This window comes from Cuculus canorus, chromosome 1 (assembly GCF_017976375.1).
Source record: "Cuculus canorus isolate bCucCan1 chromosome 1, bCucCan1.pri, whole genome shotgun sequence".
Classification (NCBI taxonomy): Eukaryota; Metazoa; Chordata; class Aves; order Cuculiformes; family Cuculidae; genus Cuculus; species Cuculus canorus.
In genome coordinates, this window is record NC_071401.1 from 17306691 (window position 1) to 17328905 (window position 22215).

The 22215-nt window shown below is 47.1% G+C and overlaps 2 protein-coding genes across 2 annotated transcripts in view; both read left to right on the top strand.

Annotated features, from left to right (window-relative positions):
• The window catches only part of CAPN5 (calpain 5), a 56897-nt gene extending 35995 nt beyond the window's left edge, over positions 1-20902 (top strand). The window contains exons 4-13 of the mRNA XM_054081860.1: positions 7150-7358; positions 7807-7999; positions 8556-8749; positions 9474-9551; positions 10092-10287; positions 12604-12726; positions 13247-13443; positions 13797-13918; positions 16724-16860; positions 17213-20902. Of these exons, the coding sequence (XP_053937835.1) occupies positions 7150-7358; positions 7807-7999; positions 8556-8749; positions 9474-9551; positions 10092-10287; positions 12604-12726; positions 13247-13443; positions 13797-13918; positions 16724-16860; positions 17213-17395 (1632 nt within the window). The 3' untranslated portion in view covers positions 17396-20902. The remainder of the gene's footprint in view (positions 1-7149; positions 7359-7806; positions 8000-8555; positions 8750-9473; positions 9552-10091; positions 10288-12603; positions 12727-13246; positions 13444-13796; positions 13919-16723; positions 16861-17212) is intronic.
• On the top strand, positions 192-4345 carry OMP (olfactory marker protein). Its single transcript, XM_054084159.1, has one exon. It carries the CDS (start codon positions 1822-1824, stop codon positions 2299-2301), a length of 480 nt encoding a protein of 159 aa, XP_053940134.1. The 5' UTR covers positions 192-1821; the 3' UTR covers positions 2302-4345.
• Positions 20903-22215: the final 1313 nt, after the last annotated feature.

Genomic DNA, 22215 nt, shown 5'->3' on the forward strand with positions numbered 1-22215 from the left:
TGTTGTTTGTCCAGCCAAAGCCAGCTTCTGATGATAGCCTTATTTGGTGCTTCTGGAAGTCAAAATGATAGCTTCCAGGGATAATACCGGGTAGTTATAAGTCAAGTGTGACACAGTCCAGGTGCTGGCACAGCCTTTTGTAAAAATATTTTAGAATAAAACTGTTTCTTGGAGTTCATTTAAAACAGTTTGAGCTCCCAAAGTGCCCTGCAAACATGGCACATGGCAGAAAGCCAACCTGAGTCACAGATAGGATGGAGAGAACCCAAATTACTTGATTCTACACGATGTGTAAAGCTTTATGCTGAAACCTCTGCACTCTCAAAATGTCCAGACCAGTGACTATATCCTGAAGATAGCACAGCATGATTACTGGAGTAAGACCTTTTCCAAGGTGCACCTAAGTCTGTGGCCAGGGATTTCACAGGGCCACTTGGCAGAGTGAGGAATGGCTCGGCATGCCACTTCTTTTCAGGATCTGCAGCCACCCAGCACCCTGCAAAGAGAAATGCGTTCACCGCTATGCTCCTTTACCCCATCCACTGTCTGGCCAACCCACCAAGGACAATACCGGTGCTTCGACACAATGGTCTTGCTGGTATTTGTGTGGGCTCAGAGCATCGCTACAGGGCCTGGAAAGAGGTTGTTTGAGTTACTTACATCTTGGACCTGCTTCTCAAGAGACAAGCATTAAGGTGCAGACTATGCCCGAGTTCCGCTTTCCCAGGCATGCTAAGGTGAAGGCCAACATTGGGTCAGTCCATTTGTGGGCAGGCATACCCACACTGAGATACTTGTGCCCACCTGCTGCTGTAGGAGCAGTGTGGAGGCTGACTCCTGCCAGCTGTGCTATCCAGAAAATGATGCGGGGTTCTGAGGGACAAGTTGACCATGAGTCAAATATGTTCTCTTGCAGAGATGACAGACAGCACACACAGGGCCAAACTAATGTACTGACAGCTGACAGGGTGAAGGAAATTATTCTTTTCCTCTTTCTGGTGTTTGTTAATCCCCATCTGGGCACTACTTGGGGTCCTCAGAAGTAAACAGTGGCAGACCAAAGCAAGCCTGATAGAGGACACCAAGATGATGATCTGGAGCACAAGACATAAGAGGAAGGGCTGAGAGAATTGGGTTTGTGCATCTAGGAGAAGGGAAGGTGAACAGTGAGATTATTGCTGACTGCAGCTACTTAATGGGAGGGTGTGGACAAGACAGAGCCAGATTCTCACTGGGGATGCACAAGCAAAGAACAGAAGACAACAGCACAAGCTGCTGCTTATCTTCAGCGTGAGTGTGGCCAGACACTGGAACAAGGGTCTGAAGAGGCTGTAGGATCTCCGTCCATGGAGGTACTTGAAGATAGACTGGACTAACCCCAAAGCAACCCAGATTTAACCTTGAAGTAAGTTCTGCTTTGAGCAGCAGGCTGGACCAGACCCCTCCAGAATCTCCCTCCAACATGAATTATCCCATGACGCTACACTCAGACCTGTTGGGTGGCATCCCTGGCTGCACGCCTTCATTTCAGGATAACAAGCCGCAGTTGTCAGGGAGGTTGCCAGGGAAGCTGACATCAGACATCCCTTCCCTATAGATTATTGTGCACAGCAGCACCATAAGTTCCTAATCTGCAAATGAGGTGGGAGGGCACCCAGAGGAAGCCCTTAAGGGTGTTTTGCGTCACTGGCGTGGGTTGCCTAGCACCGCTGGAACTGAAGAGGGGCAACAGCTCCAGAGGCTTGGAGGCTTTTTTACCCCTGTTTGTCCTCTTTGAGAGGCAAACGTTGCAGAGGACATAACAGAGGAGCAGCTGAGGTGATGGCAGCAGGGGCAGGGATGCTTGAACTGCCCTTCATCCGTGATGAGCAGCTCACCCGGTGCATGCGACTGCGATTCCAGAGCCTGCAGCAAAAAAAATTGAGGCCCCAGGATGGCGAGAAGCTGCTGCATCCCAATGAGCACATCTACCGAGTGGATTTCATCCAGCAGCACAACCTGCGCTTCCTCCGCTGGAGCATCCAGCTGGAAAGACCTGGGAAGGTCACAGTGACTGGCACCTCCCAGCACTGGACTCCTGATCTCACCAACCTTATGAACCGGCAGCTGCTGGAGCCTGTGGGTATCTTCTGGAAGAAGCCAGGGGCCAAGGAGGTGGAATGCAATGAGGCAGATGCCCAGGAATTTGGGGAGCGAATAGCGGAGTTAGCCCAGATCCGCAAGGTGATGTATTTCCTCCTCACTTTCGCCGATGGCCTTGAACCAGCTCAGCTGAAGGGGTCCGTCATTTTCAAAGCCTGATCCCCCTTGCTCAGCCCTTCTTGCTCCAGCTGTGCTTTTGGATTTGTTTTTCTTTCTCTCAATTCAACTCTTGGTTCAGCTTTTATGTGGTTCTTCATTGAGGGATGGCATCACGAGAAAGTGGAGGACAGCTCGGTGCTTCTGGAGCCCTCAGCCCCGTGAAACATTTCCCACGCCTACCGTCCTCTGAATCACGGGGAGGAGAGGGGATGGACCATGAACTTGCTGCTGTGTTTGCCTACGATATAAGACTGCACGCTTATGAATTCAGCAGGGGATCACCAGGTCTGACTGGTGCGGACTCTTGCTGGCTTGGAAATATGAGGCTGTCCTGAGCCCTCTGACCGTGGCATCTGCATACCAAAGAATAAGAAATCAATACACTGGAAACAGGGGATGGAACCTGGAGAGAGTCCTGGCTTCCACTTTTGATCCTTGTCATCAAAAAGAGAGGGATTGTTTGCGATGGAGTGCTTCTCTTCTCAAGCAAGATAGTGCTTGCAGGCTGCAGTGAATCTCGCTGTGACTGGGGATACTTTGGCATCTCTGAAGACCAGTCCCGTGGAGACCTTGCTGTGAAGCTGGAGTACATTTGGACATGCCGTATTCTGCAGATTGCAAATCCACTGGACAAACTTGTGCAGGGAGGCTGGGCCACTCTTTTCCTGACAGCCGACACTATTTCTTGTTCGGGGGTCACGGTGGGGTGGTGTACTTCAGCATGTTGCTCACCTGGAGATTGTTGGTCCTGAGATGGGTTGGAGCAGGTGTGCGTGTGTGGGCAAATGAGCCAGCAGCTTGGAGCAAACTGTAGGTCTGAGATAGCAGTGAGTCCCCTGCAACAAAAACAATTTATGCATCATTGTGGCCTTAAAGCACCCATGAATATATTTATTCTAAAGCATCTGTGGAGAGCTGTGAGACTGCACAGCACTTTGCAGACCACAGAGCAGGAACTGCTGCTGCTGTCCTGCAAAAGCAGTATGTCCTATCCCCTGCAAATGCTCAGACTGGGAGTGGTGTTTGGCTGGCCATGGGAGCAGAGAGAGGAGACAGTACCTTTGTAACTTTCAGAGAGGAGGGTGTCTCGTGCCTGGTTTGTCCCATCACTGTGAATGAATTACTAACTTTGAAATTTTCTTCTTCCTCCACCAGAAAGGGGAGGGTACTTTGATGAACCTTCTTCAGACTCATAGATAGAAATACCCTTCGAAGGATTTAAGTATTACTGCAATTGGTCCTTGGCTAAGATTGCACCCAGATGTGGGTGAGCACTCCACAAGGAATCTCCACTGAGATTTTCATGAAATGTATAAGGAGAAGGCAGTGATGGGAAAGCTGGACAAAGTGGCTTTGTACCCATGGCCTGTTGACTTGTGTACACCTTCCCAAAAGGGTCCAGTCTCATCTTCAAAGCTTCTAAAGACACGGACTGCATGCCCTCCTCAGCCCAATAATGAGTATAAAATGATTTGCACAAGCTATAACAGGCAGAGAGAGGAAGGCAAGCAGTAAGATCAGCTACTGGCTGGAGAGATGGAGGTTTGAGTCTTGCCCACAATCAAGGCTTAGCAAACACAGAATCATACAGCCATGCCTGCGCAGTGCTGGAGAAGTTGACGTCTTTCTTTAGACCCCAAGAATTCTGGACTCAATGAAGAGAGACAAAAGTGAATCTATCCCTGTTTGACCACAACATGGACTCGTTGTGGGTCAAACTCAGTTCTAGGGTCTCAGCAGATTTTCACATAGGAGACCCCTCCTTGTACATCCCAGAGCAGGGCTCCTGACTACAAGCCACATTAGACCCAATAGCAGGAGCCACTTCCAGCTTCAAATGAGGTTTTTGTATGCCAGGTCTCATCATATGCCATTGCTACGTTTCTGGTTGCTGAAGTTCTTGCTGCAGGTACCTCACTTGTTATTGATGTACCACAGTAAATAAAAGCTTAATCTACAGGGTTCCCCTTAAGGACTGAGGCTGTGCCTGTCTTCTTCATGCCTTTTTTGAAAGCTGCCCCAATCCCGCACACAATAAAGCAACACCTACCGATTTTCAAATCAATATTGGTATTTTTTAGTACCTTTTTCTCCTCTAAAAAGTAAAATGAAAATTTACCTCCTTGTCTCTTGGTGTGAAAGGCTTAATGGAGCATTTAGCAGTTTCTGTGGTTTGGGGATGGGTTTGAAGCTGGGCAGAGGAGAGGAAACAATCCTCTATCCTCAGGTGGGTCCTCCTCTCCATCAGAGCTAGGGGTGGGAGGGGAATGGGGAAGTGGGGCAGTGTGATCTCTCTCTGCTGCCAGGAAGATGAGCCTCTTTATACCATTCACTGAAACTCTTCCTACAGAGCTTCAGCATCCCATAATGATTTTGGGAGCCTCTAGGCAGAGATCAGGACAGTTGGGTGAATGAGGAGATCTGGTCTCCACCACCTCAGCATCAAACAACTAAGTCTAGTCCAGGACTCAGTGGGACCCTGGGATGAGTGGTCCATGGCATGGTCTCCCATCATCTACTGAGTGTCTGGGGAGGTTTCCTGGGAGTGAGTGGGAGTCACAGAAATCAGTCACATTTTGATTCTCTCCTGGAGTCATCTGAGCTTCATCTACTGCTGGGGTTTGTAGATGTGCCCCAGGTTAGTCCTTTAGGTAATACACAGCATCAGGTCACGGGCATGTACGCCTTGAAGAGCAGTGTCCCAAGAGATGCTGTATTCAGAGCTGCCACCTCTCCCCTACAGCCAAGGGAGTCACAGACACCTTGGCCAGGGGGTTAAGCAACTGGAAGAACGCTTGGCATGGGTAGGATGCTGTACTGTGGGAAGAACTTAGGGGAGGAACATGATGTTTCAGCTCACACCTTGCACTTTGGCAGGTTGAAGACAAACTGGGCTCTGGAGATTAGGCTCCTCTCATTTCCCCATGGGTCAATGTTGAAACACGACCAGTCCTTGCTTCTGGATCCTACTCTGCATGAAGGCATGTTTTTGCTACCTTCAGCAGCAGAGGATGTTGTCAACACTGTCCCTAAATGAGTGGATGGAGAAGGATTGCGAGGGGGCTGATAGATATCTCCTGCCACCACTGATGGCAATGGTGACTCTCAGAACCAGTCAGCTGGAAGCTGTCGCTACCAGCTCTGGCTGACAGGCGGCCTCTAATCAATGCCCTAATCATTACTAAGCCCACATTAATAGGGAGTTGATTAGCACAATAGTCCTCTATGACAATTCATTAGGATGAGCTCCAGCCAGGAGAGAATCAATGGGGGTTGATGGAGGACTGTCTGACCTTTCCTGGCACTGTCCCAGAGGAAATCTGGAGCATCATTGTTAGAACTCCTGAAAAATACTAAACCTTCCAAAAGCAGCTCTTTTTCATGGCTCTGTCTGGTCTACTTCTATTGATCCAGACAACTCAAGAGTGCCAGTGAGCTTGCAGGGCTGATGGCATTATTAATATTTCAGTGCAAGAGCAATAAAAGCCGGATTGTTGCTGGTAGCCAGCCCTGGAGTCAGGGTGCTCTCCAGAGAGGGCTCTTTGCAGGACTACAGCTTAATGATGGCAGGTGAAAAAAAATCTCAAGTCTCTGCCAGCTGGACAAAGGGCAAGGCACAATGCAGGGGGTATCACCATGGCCCAGGACTTCCTGAAGAAGTCCTTCTTCCAATGCAACGAAGCTGTGTCCTTTCCTGTCCCACTCCAACACTCACAGCTGTCTCTGCAGAACAGTGAATATTTGGTGTATTGGAACATAATTTTCCTTATGGGAATGCTGGGGGTTTCCCTTGTTTAGGTCAGGATGCTTTGGGAGCCAGTAAATGAAGAAGCAATGGTGTGGACAGTCGGTCACAGTACTGTAGTTGAATTAGGCGGTACTTGTCAAATATCAAGTACATTAACTATATGTGGCCTCACAGCCCACTCTGGCCATGAAGTAAAACTATAGTGCCTCCACTTACACAAAAGCTAAATTGCGTTGAGTCAGTTCTTTGTTTTGTGCCTCTATGTGCTTGTTCTAAATAAAATGCAGATCTTCCTAGATGTAGTGTCTGTGCATGGCTATGCCTATTTCCGTCCCTGCTTTTGGGTGGATTTGCCATGAAGGACTGTAGACTTAGGCAGTTACCCTTTACTTGTGCTTTGTGTCACTGGCAGTGCAGATGGCAGTGAACCAAACCATTGCTCCCTCAGCCCTTCAGCTGCTAGGGTTCGTTCTCCTGTTTTCCTCCTTTCAGCAAGCCACCTCCCCATGCTTGCTTGGATTAGTATGGTAGTTTGTGGGAATGGAGATCTCACTTTCCCACTTTTATAGAATCAGAGAATCATTTAGGTTGGAAAAGACCATATGCAGAATGTCTGGTCCCTGTTCATTATCACAAGGTAAATCAATATAACACTTTGTCTTGGACCAGTCAAGTCACACCAGAATCAAGTAAGAGAATCAAAGAAGAGGCCCTCTCTTAGTGACACCCTACTCACAATAAAATGAACAAAAATGTCATCATAGAAACAACCACCTCTGATCAGACCAAGGACTCTTCTGCTCCAGTAGCCTGTCTACAACAGTAAATGGCTGCAGATGTCTGGGGTAGAAGTATAAGAGAGGACACGGATTTTTAGCTCTTTTTTCCAAGGCACACCTAAGTCCAAGTTTTCCCAGTACATGTTAATCTAGTCTGCGTTGGAGGAGCCAGGTCCAAAATTGGGTCCAAACAGCCTGTAAGGAAGTCCACCCCCCTTGTATTCTTCCTTGTCTTTGATATTGTCTGTGTTAGTTCCAGGATGAGAGTCAAACTCAGCAAGAAAGGGAATAAACTAGATGCACATGCCTCCTCTCTTGCAGGTCATCCCAGACTGGAAGGAGCAGGAGTGGAACCCTGAGAAGCCTGAGAGCTATGCAGGGATCTTTCACTTCCAGTTCTGGCGTTTTGGTCAGTGGCTGGATGTGGTGATAGATGACCGTCTGCCCACACTCCACAACCAGCTCATCTATTGCCACTCCAACTCCAAGAATGAGTTCTGGTGTGCCTTAGTGGAGAAAGCTTATGCCAAGTAGGTACCTGGGGAACTGTGGAACAAACTGGGACCTGGGCACCCTGGTTTTCCTCTCTGTTCATTCATCACTTGGTTTGCACCAGTGGAAACAACAGCTTTCCTGGGGAGGAGTAGGACATATCTCAAAAACACAGAAACTGTAAGAAAAAAAACTTATCTAGCTTTCCTTTACTCTCAAAGCAAAATATCTTCCAATTTCATGTTTAAGCAACACCTATACTATGGATTTCACGTCCTGTTTACTTTATCCTATGACAGCAAGCAAGAGTGCTGTAAGCAAGAGTGCTGTAAGCAGCAGAGGTCTTATTTTTTCGTCCTAGCTTTCTGTCCTCACCCACTGAAAGTTTTATTACAAATCTGTTCTCCAGGCTGCCCCAAGATTTGTCCTAGCCCCATAAAATGTCAAGCCAGTGTTGTTGTGCCATCTCTTGTCATCCTATTTCAGGCTGTCAGGCTGTTATGAGGCTTTGGATGGAGGTAACACAGCTGATGCCCTGGTTGACTTTACGGGTGGGGTCTCTGAACCTATTGACCTGACTGAAGGGGACTACATTGCTGATGAAGCCAAGCGAAACCTCCTCTTTGAGCGTGTTTTGAAGGTACACAACCGAGGAGGCCTCATCAGCTGCTCCATCAAAGTAAGCAACATTACCTGTATGGTCACGGTGTCATGGGAATAGACTTTTAGGATGCAGTCATCTTACACTATTGGAGATTTCTACTTAGGTCAGATAAATTATGGCCAAGGGTTCCTTCTTCTTCCCATGAATAACAAAGGGAGTCAAGCCTGGATGCCAAACCTCTTTGTTCTTCATTGTTATGTCCAACAGCCCAGATTCATCCCACCACCCTTTAAATGTTAGGAGAGGATTCACTTCCAGACAAAGGCATTTTATTGTCTGCATGCCAAATACTGGGAACCTGACCTCCCATTATAACCAGTAGGACGAGCCTTATAGTTTGACAGTGGGAGCTCAGAGATCTCATGCAGCAGATGAAGACCAGGAAGGATCTAGCACCTAAAATGGCATCTGATGAGTATCCCAAGGCAACTGATTCTCTCCTTGAGCACTGGTGCTCTCCTTTTTAGCTCAGAGCAACCTGCAGGGAAATCTGAGCTCTCTTTTTTTTCCCAGTCCCTGCAAAGGTGATCACATCCCCTGGTACGAGCACTGTCTGTGTCGCCCTGCCTAGGCCACCTCAGCAGCTGACATGGAAGCCCGCCTGGCCTGTGGGCTGGTGAAGGGCCACGCATACGCAGTGACGGATGTGCGGAAGGTCCGCCTGGGCCATGGCCTGCTGTCATTCTTCAAGTCAGAGAAGCTGGATATGATTCGCATGCGCAACCCATGGGGCGAGCGGGAGTGGAACGGCCCTTGGAGTGACACGTGAGTTAGGACACGCAGCAGCAACACCGTTTGTGTGGTGGAAAAAGCCAGGCTAGAGCAAGCCTCGAGTCATGAGTCAATTTGGCTACATCCACACACATAGGATAGCATTGTATGGACAGTTGTGGGATATTGCTTCCACTCATCTCCTAAACCTCCTCTTTCACTAAGGTAGATGGATTCCTTGCCCTGGGGTCACTGGAGGACAGCGGGAGGGTGGCTGAGCTTGGCGGACATTGTCATTAAGGCTTTCATGGGTGTTGTGGTGAAATCACCAGCATGTTTACACTAGTAAAGGACAGCTACAGCTCTCCTTTCCGCTTCCATTCTTGTTCCAGAAAAAATAGCACCAAGCAGAATCAACCACTGACTGCTGTGGTGTCTGTGGATGGGCTGAAGAACCAACGGCTGGTGTATCCAGTGCCTTTGGTCAGAGTCTGTTTTGTTATCTTCACTGATAGGGTTGTGATTGTACTGGCCAAACAAAATCTTGCCAAGATCGATCCAGCTTCACTGGTCAGGAAGGCAGTTGAAGCTCCAAGCCATGCTGCACTCCCCTGACGTCTGGAAGATGAGATATCCATGGCAGTGTGGGGACTGGTTGCATGGCTGGAGCTTTATACAAGCCTTGTGCCCTTCACAGATCCTGCTGAGGCCAATTAGCCTCTTGAATTCTTGTGTGTCCCCTTGCCCTCACAGTAATGACCCTGTACTCTTCCAACAGTTCTGAGGAGTGGCAGAAAGTGAGTAAAAGTGAGAGAGAGAAAATGGGGATGACAGTGGAAGATGACGGAGAGTTCTGGTGAGTCCTTCTTCGGGTTGTCATCATGAGCTGTGCTCACAGAGTCCTTCCACCCCATGAAGCACGAGTCATTCCCGTGCTAACAGCTATCCAGACCAAATGGCCTTTCAGACCCTAGAATGTTTAGTGAAGCCTCCTCTTTGAGCCTACGAGTATTAGCTTTGAATAGCCATGACTCTAGGACTGCAAGCTTCTCTGTGTCACACTGTGCCTAAACCATTTTACCAGGGTATTGGGAACCTGTTATGAATGTACTGAAAATAACAGGCTCACCAGGTACATTTCAATTCAACATGTACCCATGTATGAAGAAAGGGCCACTACTCTGCTTTCTCACTCCAAAACACAGAGCTATATTGTTTGAGATGAAGAAGAACTTTTATTGCATGCATGTAGAAAAGTATCTCCATCTCTTTTGTTATTCATCAGACGTCAGAGTTTACCCACAGACAGTCTCTAACATGTGATCAAAAAACTCCCTGCAGTACACTGCTCAGGGGAATGAAGCAGCATAACCATCTCTGTCCTTTCCTGGCTTAGGATGACTTTTGAAGATTTCTGCAAATACTTCACTGACATCATAAAGTGCCGTCTCATCAACACATCCTACCTGAGCATCCACAAGACCTGGGAGGAGGCAGTGCTACGTGGGGCATGGACCAGAAACAATGACCCATTGAAGAACCGCTGTGGAGGCTGTATCAATCACAAGGACACCTTTTTGCAGAATCCCCAGGTAAGTCATGGAGCAGAGGACCTTCTGAAGCCTTCACATGTGCTTCCAAGTGTTTAAATCTCCTACAAAGACCTAGAAGGCCAAAATGGCTACCAGACCTTTAGTAGATTAAATGTGCTCATGACCCATTCTCTGGCTGAGAACCCTGGCATAGAACGACCAGTATCTAGGCCAGTTCTACTAAACTTATCCTTCTTGTCAGGAAGACTACATCCAAGTGCCTAGTGTATAGCATCTTGGCACAAGCAAACAGCAAACTGTGCCACAGGGTAGCAGTGTTAGCCAGTGCCAGTCAGACAGGGCCAGGAACCATTTCCAACAGTATGGATGTCTGAACGATCATTCCAGTTCCTTCACCCACACCTTGGCACTGTTAAATTTACCAGGGCAGGTGTAGTCTATAGGGACTTTTCTTTCTATCTTGGCCTTCGAAAAAGGCACTGCTCTGAAGTTTATCTCCTGGAACAAGCTATTCTGTCCTGTCTTGCTCTGAACTGGGATTCTCAGTGACAAGAGACAAGTTCTTCTGAGTCATTCGTCTAACTTGATGGCTTTCTATGATGGGGTAGCCGCATTCAGACACTAGTGGTCAATGGCTCAGAGTCCAGATGGAGATCCGTGACAAGTGGTGTCCCTCAGGGGTCTGTACTGGGACCATGTGGGAGCCCATGTCAAAGGCTTTACAGAAGTCTAGATAGATCACATCCATCGGTTTACCCATGTCCACTGCTGCAGTTACCCCATCATAGAAAGCCACCAAGTTGGTCAGACAGGACTTGCCCCTGGTGAAGTCATGCTGGCTGCCATTAATCGCCTCCCTGTCCTCCATGTGCTTTAGCATAACTTCTAGGAGGATCTGTTCCATGAAATTCCTAGCCACAGAGGTGAGGCTGACAGGTCAATAGTTCTCAGAGTTGTCTTTTCTACCCTTTTTAAAAATGGGCACAACGTTACCCTTCTTCCAGTCACCAGGGACTTCTCCTGACTGCCATGACTTTTCAAATATCGTGGAGAGTGACTTGGCAACCATATCTGCCAGTTCCCTCAGGACTGTGGGATGCATCTCATCAGGTCCCATGGACTTATATATGTTCAGGTTCCTCAGGTGTTCGTGAACCTGATCCTCCTCTTCTGTGGGAGGGGGTCTACCCCCCTGGTCACCATTCTGCTGTTCCATGATCCAGGAGGGGCGAGGAGAGCAGTTATCAGTGAAGACTGAGGCAAAAATGTTGTTGAGTACCTCAGCCTTCTCCTCATCTGTTGATACCTGATCCCCATTTTCAGTCATCAGTGGGGCTATGTTCTCTTTGATCTTCCTCTTTTGATTGATGTACCTTTAAAAGCCCTTCTTGTTGGTCTTTACTTCCCTTGCCAAGTTCAGCCCCAGCTGCACCTTGGCCTTCCTGACTTCATCCCTACACAACCACGCATACAAGTCCCAGGTTCCCTGTCCCTGCTTGTGCTGCCTGTGCAGTTCCTTCTTTTTTAGTTTAACCAGCAGGTCTCAACTCAGCCATGCTGGTCTCTTCCCTTTCCTGCCTGATTTTCTACATGCGGAGACCGACCATCAGGTCCAGTATTGCTTCTCCTCGAGTGGGGCTCTATCAGCTGGACTAAGAAATTATCTTCAATGCACTCCAGGAGTCTCCCAGACTGCCTACAGCTTGCCGTGCTACTTCTCCAGCATATGTCTGGGTGGTTGAAGTCCCTGAGTAGGATGAGAGCCTGCGAGCTCAAAGCCTCCTGTAGCTGGAGGAAGAAAGCTTCATCAGTTTTCTCACTTTGATCAGGTGGCCTGCAGTATACACCAACCACAAGGTTCCTGTTGGTTCTTCCATCTTTAATTTTTACCCACAAGCTTTCAACCTGTTCGTGGCTATTCTTCAACGACAGCTCTTCAAAGAGTAGTGGTCAGTGGCTCAAAGTCTAGATGGAGATCCATGACAAGTGGTGTCCCTCAAGGGTCCATACTGGGACCAGTGCTGTTTAATATCTTTATTAAAGATTTAAAAAAAATTTTTTATTAAAGACAGCAAGATTGAATGCACCCTCAGCAAGTTTTCAGATGACACCAAGCTGAGTGGTGTAGTTGCCACACCGGAAGGATGGGATGTCATCCAGAGGGACCTGGACAGACTGGAGAAGTGGGCCTCTGAGAACCTCATGAGGTTCAACAAGGCCAAGTGTAAGGTCCTGCACCTGGGTCAGAGCAATCCCCGTTTTCAGTACATGATGGGGGATGACGCGCTTGAGAGCAGCCCTGTGCTCCAGTGTCTTAGTAGAAGTCCTCCCTTACCTTCCTTTCATTGCTTCTAGTATGTGTTTGATGTGAAGAAGACAGAAGATGAAGTGCTGATCTCCCTCCAGCAGAAGCCAAAGAGGACCAGTCGCAAAGAGGGCAAAGGAGAGAACTTGGCCATAGGCTTTGATATCCATAAGGTAGGCTGTAGTTCCTGCATGTTGGCTTGGTTATCCACATAAATTTGTTAGTGGTGGAGTGAAACATAAGTCCTGCATGACCAGTGGTATTGTTCACTTAAGCATTATCTGAGTGGCTTTGGGGTGTCTTCAGCACATCCTGTCCACTTCTAGAGATGACGGGAGGTTTCAGAGGTGAACAGTGACAGCATGGTCAAGTTTTGCTTGCTAAAAGCAATGGTTAATCTGTTACCTCTAAATGCTGAAGTCCATTGAACTGATCCTTATGTGTTGCTGGCTGGGACCCCACTGTCGAGTTTGGATGCAAGAGGCAGTTAGTTCCTGAGGCAACAGATTTGGGAAAGCCATGTCCATGCTTGTTTTCCATCCAGCCCAGCTGGGACTATTTTGCTGGTTCTCTTCACTCCAGCTCTCGCAGCACTGCGGGGTCAGTCCTTGTGGTCTGGACCCTCAAGGTGGGTACTGACAAACTGGCACTCAGTGCTGTCCTACTGACAATCCTGCTGTGATCTCTGCCCAGGTGGAACTGAACAGGAACTACCGGATGCACACCCTGCAGCAGAAGGTGGCCAGCTCCATTTACATTAACTCCCGCAGTGTCTTCCTGAGGACGGACCTGAAGGAAGGCCGCTATGTCATTATCCCCACCACTTTTGACCCTGGTCATGTAGGCGAGTTCCTTCTCAGGATTTTCACTGATGTGCCTTCAGATTGCCGGTAAGGAACAAGAGCAATAGTGTAAAGCTGACTATTTGGCGAGAGCTCCATGCTTTAGACATGTGGTTTTCTTAATTGATGTTGGTTATAGCCTTGCCTGGAGCTGGTGTTTGGCTTTCTTTCAACACAAGGCATCTTTTAGAGTTCTTACCACAGACACGCAGAGAAGCTCCCACTCTGCTTCTAAGCATGACATGGTAGAGCATCCCAAACCCAGGCTGAGGAGATCAGAGTGGAGAGTAGAGTCTGACAGTGTGCAACGCGTAGTCCTTCTGTCCTGCTAGAGCAAACTTTCTGGCCTGCCCATGCCGTAAGGCTGGGCACTTCTCAAAGCCATATGTTTTTCCATGCAGAGAGCTGACACTGGATGAGCCACCACATACCTGCTGGAGTGGGATGTGTGGTTATCCACAAGTGGTATCCCAGATCCATGTCCTTGGTGCAGCCGGGCTCAAGAATCAGGACTCCCAAGGAGGTACTGGTCTTTTCCTGCCTGTTATCTAGTCCCAGAGTTGGGAGGTGGTTGTTTCAAGTGGGAAGAGGGGTAGGTGGTTTCATGAGATGAGAGGTTGCTCGGATTTGTTATGGCCTCAGATATTTTTTTCAGTGAACATGCCTGGCTCAGACACCAGAGGAGGAGAAAGCCCGTGGAGAATCAAACTCACTTTTTGCTATAGACATGAACTGCGAGCTTTTATGTTTAAACTGTTGTCTAAGATCCTCCCCAAAGTTCCCCAAAGCCCTTAGCAGTTGTCCTGTAACAATCCAGGCTTTCCTCCTAAGTATGAGCAGCTGTAAAAGTGATGAATCATATTTAAGGGCTTTTTGGTAGGAAGGACAGTGGAGCAATGTAACAGGCTGATATGCTGGGATAGTGTTCACCACTGGAGGCTGGATGGATGTCAGTCAGTAGAGGGTAGGTCTAATTTAGCTCATTTGGGAACTGTGTGGATCAAGAGCCTCTCCATCTATTTCCTGTAAGTCGTGTCCCACGCTTGGCTCTTAGGAACTGCCTGAAACACCGTGAGCCAACACCGGTGCACTGTGTTTCTGACTTTTTGATCCTCTAAAGGTTCACTTTCGTGATCCTGCCGTGTTCTGATGCAATTTTGACATCCAAAACTTCTCTTGCATGAAAGACAGCAGCACTACTGTGCCTTACCACGTTCTGCAGCCATGCTGAGGCTCATGGCAAGAGCCCATGTTTAGTCCTTTGGGGGCATCTGGACCAAGAAATCCAGTGGAAGTGATAACTTCTACTGAGAGATCATTGAAGTAGGGATGAAAGGTCTAGAAGTTGTGATTAGAGAAGCAAATACCTTTCCATCATGTGAATAGATCAGATCCTAGCCTTTCTCCCCAATTTCCTAAGCTAAGGACATGAGTTAATGTGGCAAGGTTTAGCCAGGCACTTTTAGGCCAAATTTCAAGTATAAAAATTGAAAAAAAAGATTTTAAAAACCTTGAATTAAAAACTTTTTTTTTTTTTTCACTCATGCATTATTGTTAGGGCTGCATATCACTAGAACCCTGAAAGTAATGAGCAGGATCCTTTCTTAAGGCAAGGACTAGCCCAGTTTGTTTATATATCACATGCCACAGAGGGAGTCTTCCATCCTGTCCGGTGTTTGGGGAAGGTGTTTTACGCTAGGTACGTAGTGTTTTCTTGAGTTACTCACAATAGCTCAGTGTATCTGTAGCAAAGATGGGAAGTCTGTAGCCAGTGGTCTTTGAACTGTTCACAAAAACAAGATTTCTTTTTCCCTCAGACAAGGGTACATGTGGATCCTGGAGCCATAAAACATTTTTTCAGCAAGAGGCCCTTGGGAAAGGCTTTTTTCCAGCTGTTTTCCAGCTGTTCAGCTCCCACCACCAACAGCCTGCATGTTTGATGCTTTCCAGTGCAATGGCAACTCTCACATCTCCCAGCCCAGGCCTTTCACACTTCTTTGGAAACTATGATATACAGATAGGAATTTGGCTCCAGCTAATGGAATATGAGGATTTAATAGGACATCCCAAAAGACAGGGCTAGTTTGGAAAAACAGCTGTGGAATCCAGCAGCTGTATCTCACCAGGGGAGCTAGGTCCTTGCAAACAGAAAGCTAGATAGAAGGTGGGCTGGCAATCAGTGATGTCGTTCTTAAATCCCTGGCCCTCAGAAGGGGCTGTTTTGTTTTCCTCATTTCCATGTTTCCCCTGGATAACTCATCCACCTGATCTGTGTTTCCATCATAGCCACTAAAGCTCATGGTGAGAAAACACAGTCTGGCAGTTAAATTTCCATCACAGTAGCTCATTCTCTATTGAAATCCCCAAAATGAGCACTTGTTTTATGAGAGTAAAATGTTCACTAATGAGGGACTCTCCATCTTCTGGAAGCTCAGGTACCATCCAGCTGTAGGCTGGTGATCTCTGAACTTGGTAACTGTACTCTCATCTTTCTGGCCTGCTCGTTCCCTGTGACTCTCTTTGTCCAGCTGGGATATTTTAAGTAACCTTCCTTTCCCACTGACCTGTTACCTTCCCACTTACCCATTTTCAATGTTTTCATCTCCTCGAGATCCCACTCATTTCCCCCGGTTGCCCCCAATGCTCAGTCTTTCTTTTCCCGATGTCTCTCACTGCCACTAATGATACTTTTTGATATTTTGATCTTCTCCCTGAATGCTTACCCAAATAAAATACTCTGAGAACCATATTTAACTTCTTAGAAGTCTTTTACGTATATTTCCATCCTAATGCTCCCCTTTCAAGGGTTGCTCACCAAACCTTCCCAGTGCCCAAGGGATCTAGGTTTTGGATCTCATAAATTAGCACATCTTGGCATTTAATTTTGGCTCAGCATTGTCCTGTCTCTTGTCACCTTGACGACCCAGAATTTTTCTTATTCCACCACTAGTCATTATACTGACTGCAGCATTTGAGTCTCACTCAGTCTGGGAGGAATCCAAAAGCCAGAAGGATGTTGAGTGATGCAGGAGTGTTTATGTAGAATATGCAGTCAAAGAAGTGGTGGCCATTTCGTAGCAGTCCATCACCACCTACCACCCCAGGGGCAATGTTGCCTAACAGTGGTATCAGCTGAACTTCATGGACGTCATCTGAGGAGTGATGAACTCTTTGGCGGGTATCTGTCTTCATGGGGTGTGATGAACTCTTTGGCAGGTTACCTGTCTCCTCTTGGGGTATGGAGAAAAACTGCATGATACTCCTGGAAGGGGGCTCTGAGGACTCACAGGAGCTACAAGAAGGCAAAAATTCCCTTTTCTGTCCACAGGGGCTGACCCTTACGTGATCATAAAGTGTGAAGGACAAAAGGTTCGCTCTCCAGTGAAGAAGAACACAGTGTCTCCAGAATTTGATGTGAAAGGTCTCTTCTACCGCAAGAAGCCAGGACAACCCATCATTGTTCAGGTACCCAGGGGGCAAACAATGAGCTTGCAATGAGTAAGCAATGAGAAGGATAGAGGCCCTTTCTCACTTGGACCCCCTCAATCTACCCTCTCCTCACGCTGTCCACAGCGGGACTGTTCCCCAAGGCTGAACATCATCACTTCCTGCAGCTTAACCTCTCACCACCACAGCTGAGTAGTGACATCTGGTAAATGCATATCCTTTGCCCTTCTTATGTACAGAGTGAACCCCTCACAACTCAACCACCTCCACAAGCTCCAGCAGGTCCCCCATAACCCCCTCTCCTCTCCATTACGTGAAAGTTGGCTGTATCCCTCAAGGAGCTGCCCTCATGTCTGTTTTGTCTCCCCAGATCTGGAACCACAACTTAATAAGTGATGAGTTCTTGGGCCAAGTGGTGCTCACAGGGGATCCCAGCGACCGGCAGTCAGTGCACACACTGCACCTCCAGGACAAAGGGAACAGGAGATCAAATGATCTCTCTGGAACCATCGCTGTGAGATTGCTCAGTAGTAACATCCTCACCAATGTCTAATTACTCAGAGACTCTTCTGGTGCCACATATGTGTATTAAAACATGCACACATACATACATATACATATGTATACATATATATATATATACCTACACACACATACAGAGCCTACCTACCATCTGCAAAGTATATATGAACTATGCATGCATTCCACTCAAAGGAGCCAATCTTGTGTTTTCAACGTTAAAAAATGGTGCCTTTTTGGGGAAACGCAATGAATGATCCTTCTGCTGGCGTCCTCTGCAGCTCCCATCATCACCATTTACCCCACGGGGGTCGCTGTGAGCATGCTGCGTGTCCTTGCAGCCAGAGCACAATGCCCTGATGCTGTTCGTTTACACAGGCTGGCACACACATGCCACCATGCACACGTAGGGTCACCACGGTCCCACCAGCTGCTCAAATGCATCTTCAATGTGTCTGCTTGGTTTTAGAGTAGTGTGCATGGAGCCATCTCCTGTGAAACTGCCATGTGATTGCTTCTCTGTGGAGGCACCTCTGCAAAGTAGAAGTGGAAAAATAGATTGGGACCTTTTGGATGTTTTCTGGGTGTGACTTTGCATACTTCATCTGGAAGGAAAATGCACCAAGGTGGTCCCAAATCCCAAAGCCACAGGGGAACAAGGCTAAAGGATCTCCATCATTTTAGGGACAAGCTGTCTCCTCCCAAGTCTTGTTCAACCCCATGCAACTATAAAAGATACAAAGATGCCAACAATCATGGTGGGACAACTGTTCTCTGGGGTCAGGTTTTTTAATCTGTATGGACTAAGCTCCTGCGTGTGCCTCTTGAACTGCCATGGTGCCTGCTGTCTCTATGTTTTCATGCAGTCCCCATCCTAAGAGCTCAGCCCAGTAGTGTCCACTGGGGCCATTCTGTGTTTAGGTAAGAGGGCTCCAGTTCCTCTGAAGGCCAAAGGTCCAGGGGATGGGGAGCTTTGCTCAATGGGCTCCATCTTTACTGCTGCATACAGTGCATCATTTCTCAGTGCCTCGCTTTCCCAAATTCTTTTAAAAAAACAGTGGGATTTTAGCTTATGCTAGAGGAAAGGAGCACTGCTCCCAGTACAGCCTGAAAATGCTGGAAATATTTTATTCATATCAGTGTCCATCTCTTACCTTTAATTTCCAGTCTCCTGGCCCAGAGGATGAATTGCGCAGTCCTAGAGCCAGTCTCACAAGCATAACCTGAACGCATCTTTGGTGCCATGTATAGGGCTTTGGTTTGCCATGAAGACTGGGTTTATCTCCCTTATTCCACTGGGTGGCAGAATCTGGCTTCTTATAAATATAAACCTTCCCAGACAAGCCAAACAAATCTTTGTCTGGCCTTTCAGCAGTTGATCAGGGCTGGTTTCAAAGCATTTTTTTCTCCTGTTGTTTACTTTGGGGGTTTTATTCGGGTGCCTTTAAAATGGTGCGAGTTAAGGAATTTTTCTGACAGATTTTCTAACAGGCAAATCTTTTGCAATCCCCTGCATGCAAGTGGAAATGAATACATATGATGTAATCTTGGTAAATTTTCTTCCAAGCAGAGTCATCTGCTTGCAAGGACAAACTTTCTTTTGCCATAGCAAGCAGGGTTTCTGCTTGTCCTACTAAATGCCCATGTTTGTGCTGCAAGTCTACGTTTTTTTTTTTTAAAGTTCCTAAATGTATGCTGAGTCTGTGATGTGATAAGATATTCCCCAAAGCCACATTACTTGCCACCTCATACTCTACTACTTCATCTATATTTGCAGGCTGGTTTTACTCTTTCCTCGTCTTCATAGGTTACCTCCTGTTGTTATGAATTGGGTTATTGGCCAAATTGCTTATTTTCTTAGGTCTTGTTTTCCAGGATTTAATGCAAGAAGTGGCCCATGGGATGCTCTTTCCAGGTTTCAATTATTCCTGGCTTGCACTGAACACCCTCGAAATCCTGGTGCCATCACTGGGACCTAGATTCTTGCTAGGATTAGTTCAAATGTTCCTAGTTTAGTGAAGTGACATTTCAAATCAAGGTCAAAGCAAATCATTGAATTTGGGCAGACCAATTCAGAGATACTTTGGTTTTATTCTGTTTTTGATCAGGGCACTCATCACTGAAAATAAATGGATGCAGCATGATTTTCATCTTAGGAGAAGATCTCACAGGCTTATGTTCCAGTACCAGAACGGGGCCTACAAATAAGCTGGGGGGGAGACTTTTTACAAGGGCCTGTAGTGATAGGACGAGGGGGATGGCTTTAATTTGGAAGCGAGGGAATTTAGATTAGACATTAGGAAGAAATTCTTCATAAGGAGGGTTGTGAGGCATTGGAACAGGTTGTCCAGGCAAGCTATGGATGTCCCTTCCATGGAAGTGTTCAAGGTCAGGTTGGATGGGGCCTGGAGCAGCCTGGTCTACTGGGAGGTGTCCCTGCCCGTGGCAGGGGTTTGGAACTAGAGGATCTTTAAGGTCCCTTCCAACCCAAACCATTCTATGTGATCCTGTGATTTTGTTTTCAGAATAGTATGTGAGAGTGACTGGGTTGCCCAAAGATGCCTCACCTACCAGGAAGAAGAGCTATTTAGATAAGGGAGAACATCACAGAAGCTTTGCACCATCATCATCAGATGGGGATAGCCAGCCTGCCAGCATTAGACTTGCTTTTCAGGAAATGTTTTTCAGGATAGCTTCAGGAAATGAGAGCCATTTGGCCAGGAGTGCCCTGACATGTGCCAAACCGCACCGTGATACCTAAGGAGTGGCCTTGAAGCCTGCCAGGGCGTAGCGGTGCCCTGGTACCTGTGGGCAACCTCCTTCCTTCCTATGGAGAATCAAGCCATAAAGAGAGGAAAGGCAGCTTTTAACAGGGTCTTCAAAAACAGTAATCCTCACAGTATAGCAGGACCAAAATGTCTTAATGTCAGTAATATTTGTCCTTTTTTTTCTCAAACTTTTGAAAAGTTATAGCAGAAGACTTCTTTCCCCTACATTTCCAATGGAACAACAAAAAATACCATTGTTGCTTTCTTTTTGTCTTTGTAGAGCAATGAGGGAGGGCAGTTATTGAAATGCCATTCCTAGTGTTGATGCCTTTCCTCTTTAGATAAGGTAAACAGATATATTCAGGGTTTTTTGTCTGAGAGGAGGGCAGGTCTGGTAAGCACTTTCCAGTCCCTCCCAAGTGGTGTAGGACATCTCTGATTTATTTTCCGTTTCTTTTGCTGATCATTTCAATGGTTGCAAGCAGCCTGCCACTAGAGTCTGTGAAATACATTTCTTTTTGACGTCTGCGTGTTAAAACAGGCTATGACTTGTCTTCATCTCCAAAGGCACTGACATGTCGCGCTGCACAAGATCAGAGAGTGATCCAAACAGAAAGCCAACGTTGTACAGCTGTAAACCTCCTATAAATAAATTGTGTATATTTTATTCAAACTCCCTGCCTTTAAACTGCTGTGTTCTTTCAGAGTGCTTTTGATGGGCACAAGGTGGCTCTGCAGAGCCTTTTTAATTTCCTTGATTCCATGGACTTCATTCAAATTAAAGTGTGGACTTTGAGACTGCATGAAGGTTTCACACAAGGTTACACTCGTGTTCACTGAGAAGAGCTACAGAGGGGAAGGGTAACCTCTGACTGTAAAACCTTTGCATCGTATGCCTCACCACCACAATGTAGGCAGCTTGGTTTTTTGAGCCTCACGTGACTTGGAAAAAGCTCTGTAGATTGCTTTAAAAATAAATAACTTACAGAAAAAGCAGCAGGAAGATGAGATATGTGGATGGCTTTCTCTCAAAGTACAAACCTGTAGATTGCATGTTGGGAGCATTTGAAAAGCAAAAAGCTTTTCCCCGTTCATGGGAGTCTGCGTACTTGCTGCTGTAACACACACTCCCAAAGTGCTGGCCTTAGGGTCTTGCTTCCAGCTTAGATTCCAGCTCCATCACCTGCCTGTGCTTGAGGTCTTTGTAGCATGGAGGAGCTGTGCCCTTCTGCAGCCCACCCTCAAGAGTGTGGAGCAGGAGTCTGGAAAAAGTTTTTATCGCAGGGTAGGGGCACCTGTCAAGGTCCTAGTGCTCCTGGGATTATCCCCTGGCACAGAGTATGTCACCAAACCATAGATAAAGGAGTATCCTACTTCTCTGCCTCATCACTGAAATAGATTGCAAGGACCATTCTTCAGGACAGAGCCTCCAACCTCACAGACATCATAACACTCTCCTGGAGGATTTCCAAGCGGTAGACATGGCTACAAACCTGTGAAGCTGTGATAGTTGTTGCTGGATGTAGCACAAGAGCTCTGGTGTAGACCAGATGGCTTTATTGAGTCCTGCTTTGTGCACATTTGAAAAAGCAGGTCTCTGCAAGCCTGGATGAGCCACAAATCATGTTATAGGCATGGCGTGTCATGCTTTCCTACCAGCATCCACATCTCAGTTTCTCTGGTACCAGGGCAGTGGGCTTGAATGTGGAGGTTGCTTGGAAACCCTGCCTGTCCTTGTGCTAGTGATGCACACCACCACGGGGGCTGGCAACATGGACAGGGAAGCTAGAATTGGTGTGGGACCCCAGCACATCAGCATGGGGATGTGGGGAGATTGTGCATGTTCAAGACCAGCAGCAGGTATTAAAGTGATAGACAGTTCCAGACAGGATACACCACCATCTTCCCAATGGTTCTGCAGCATCTTCTTATTCCTCCAAAGGTGTCCTCTGCCTAGGCTTTCTGCTCATTAATATGAAACTATCTAAACAAACACTTCAGAGTCTCCTTTCGACCTGCAAGAGCATCTTCATGGAGGAACATACATTCTACCATGATTTCAAGATGAGACTGGAATATTTCTCCT

Coding starts and splice junctions, on each gene's coding strand:
- OMP (XM_054084159.1), top strand. CDS start 1,822: ATGGCAGCAGGGGCAGGGATGCTTGAACTGCCCTTCATCCGTGATGAG.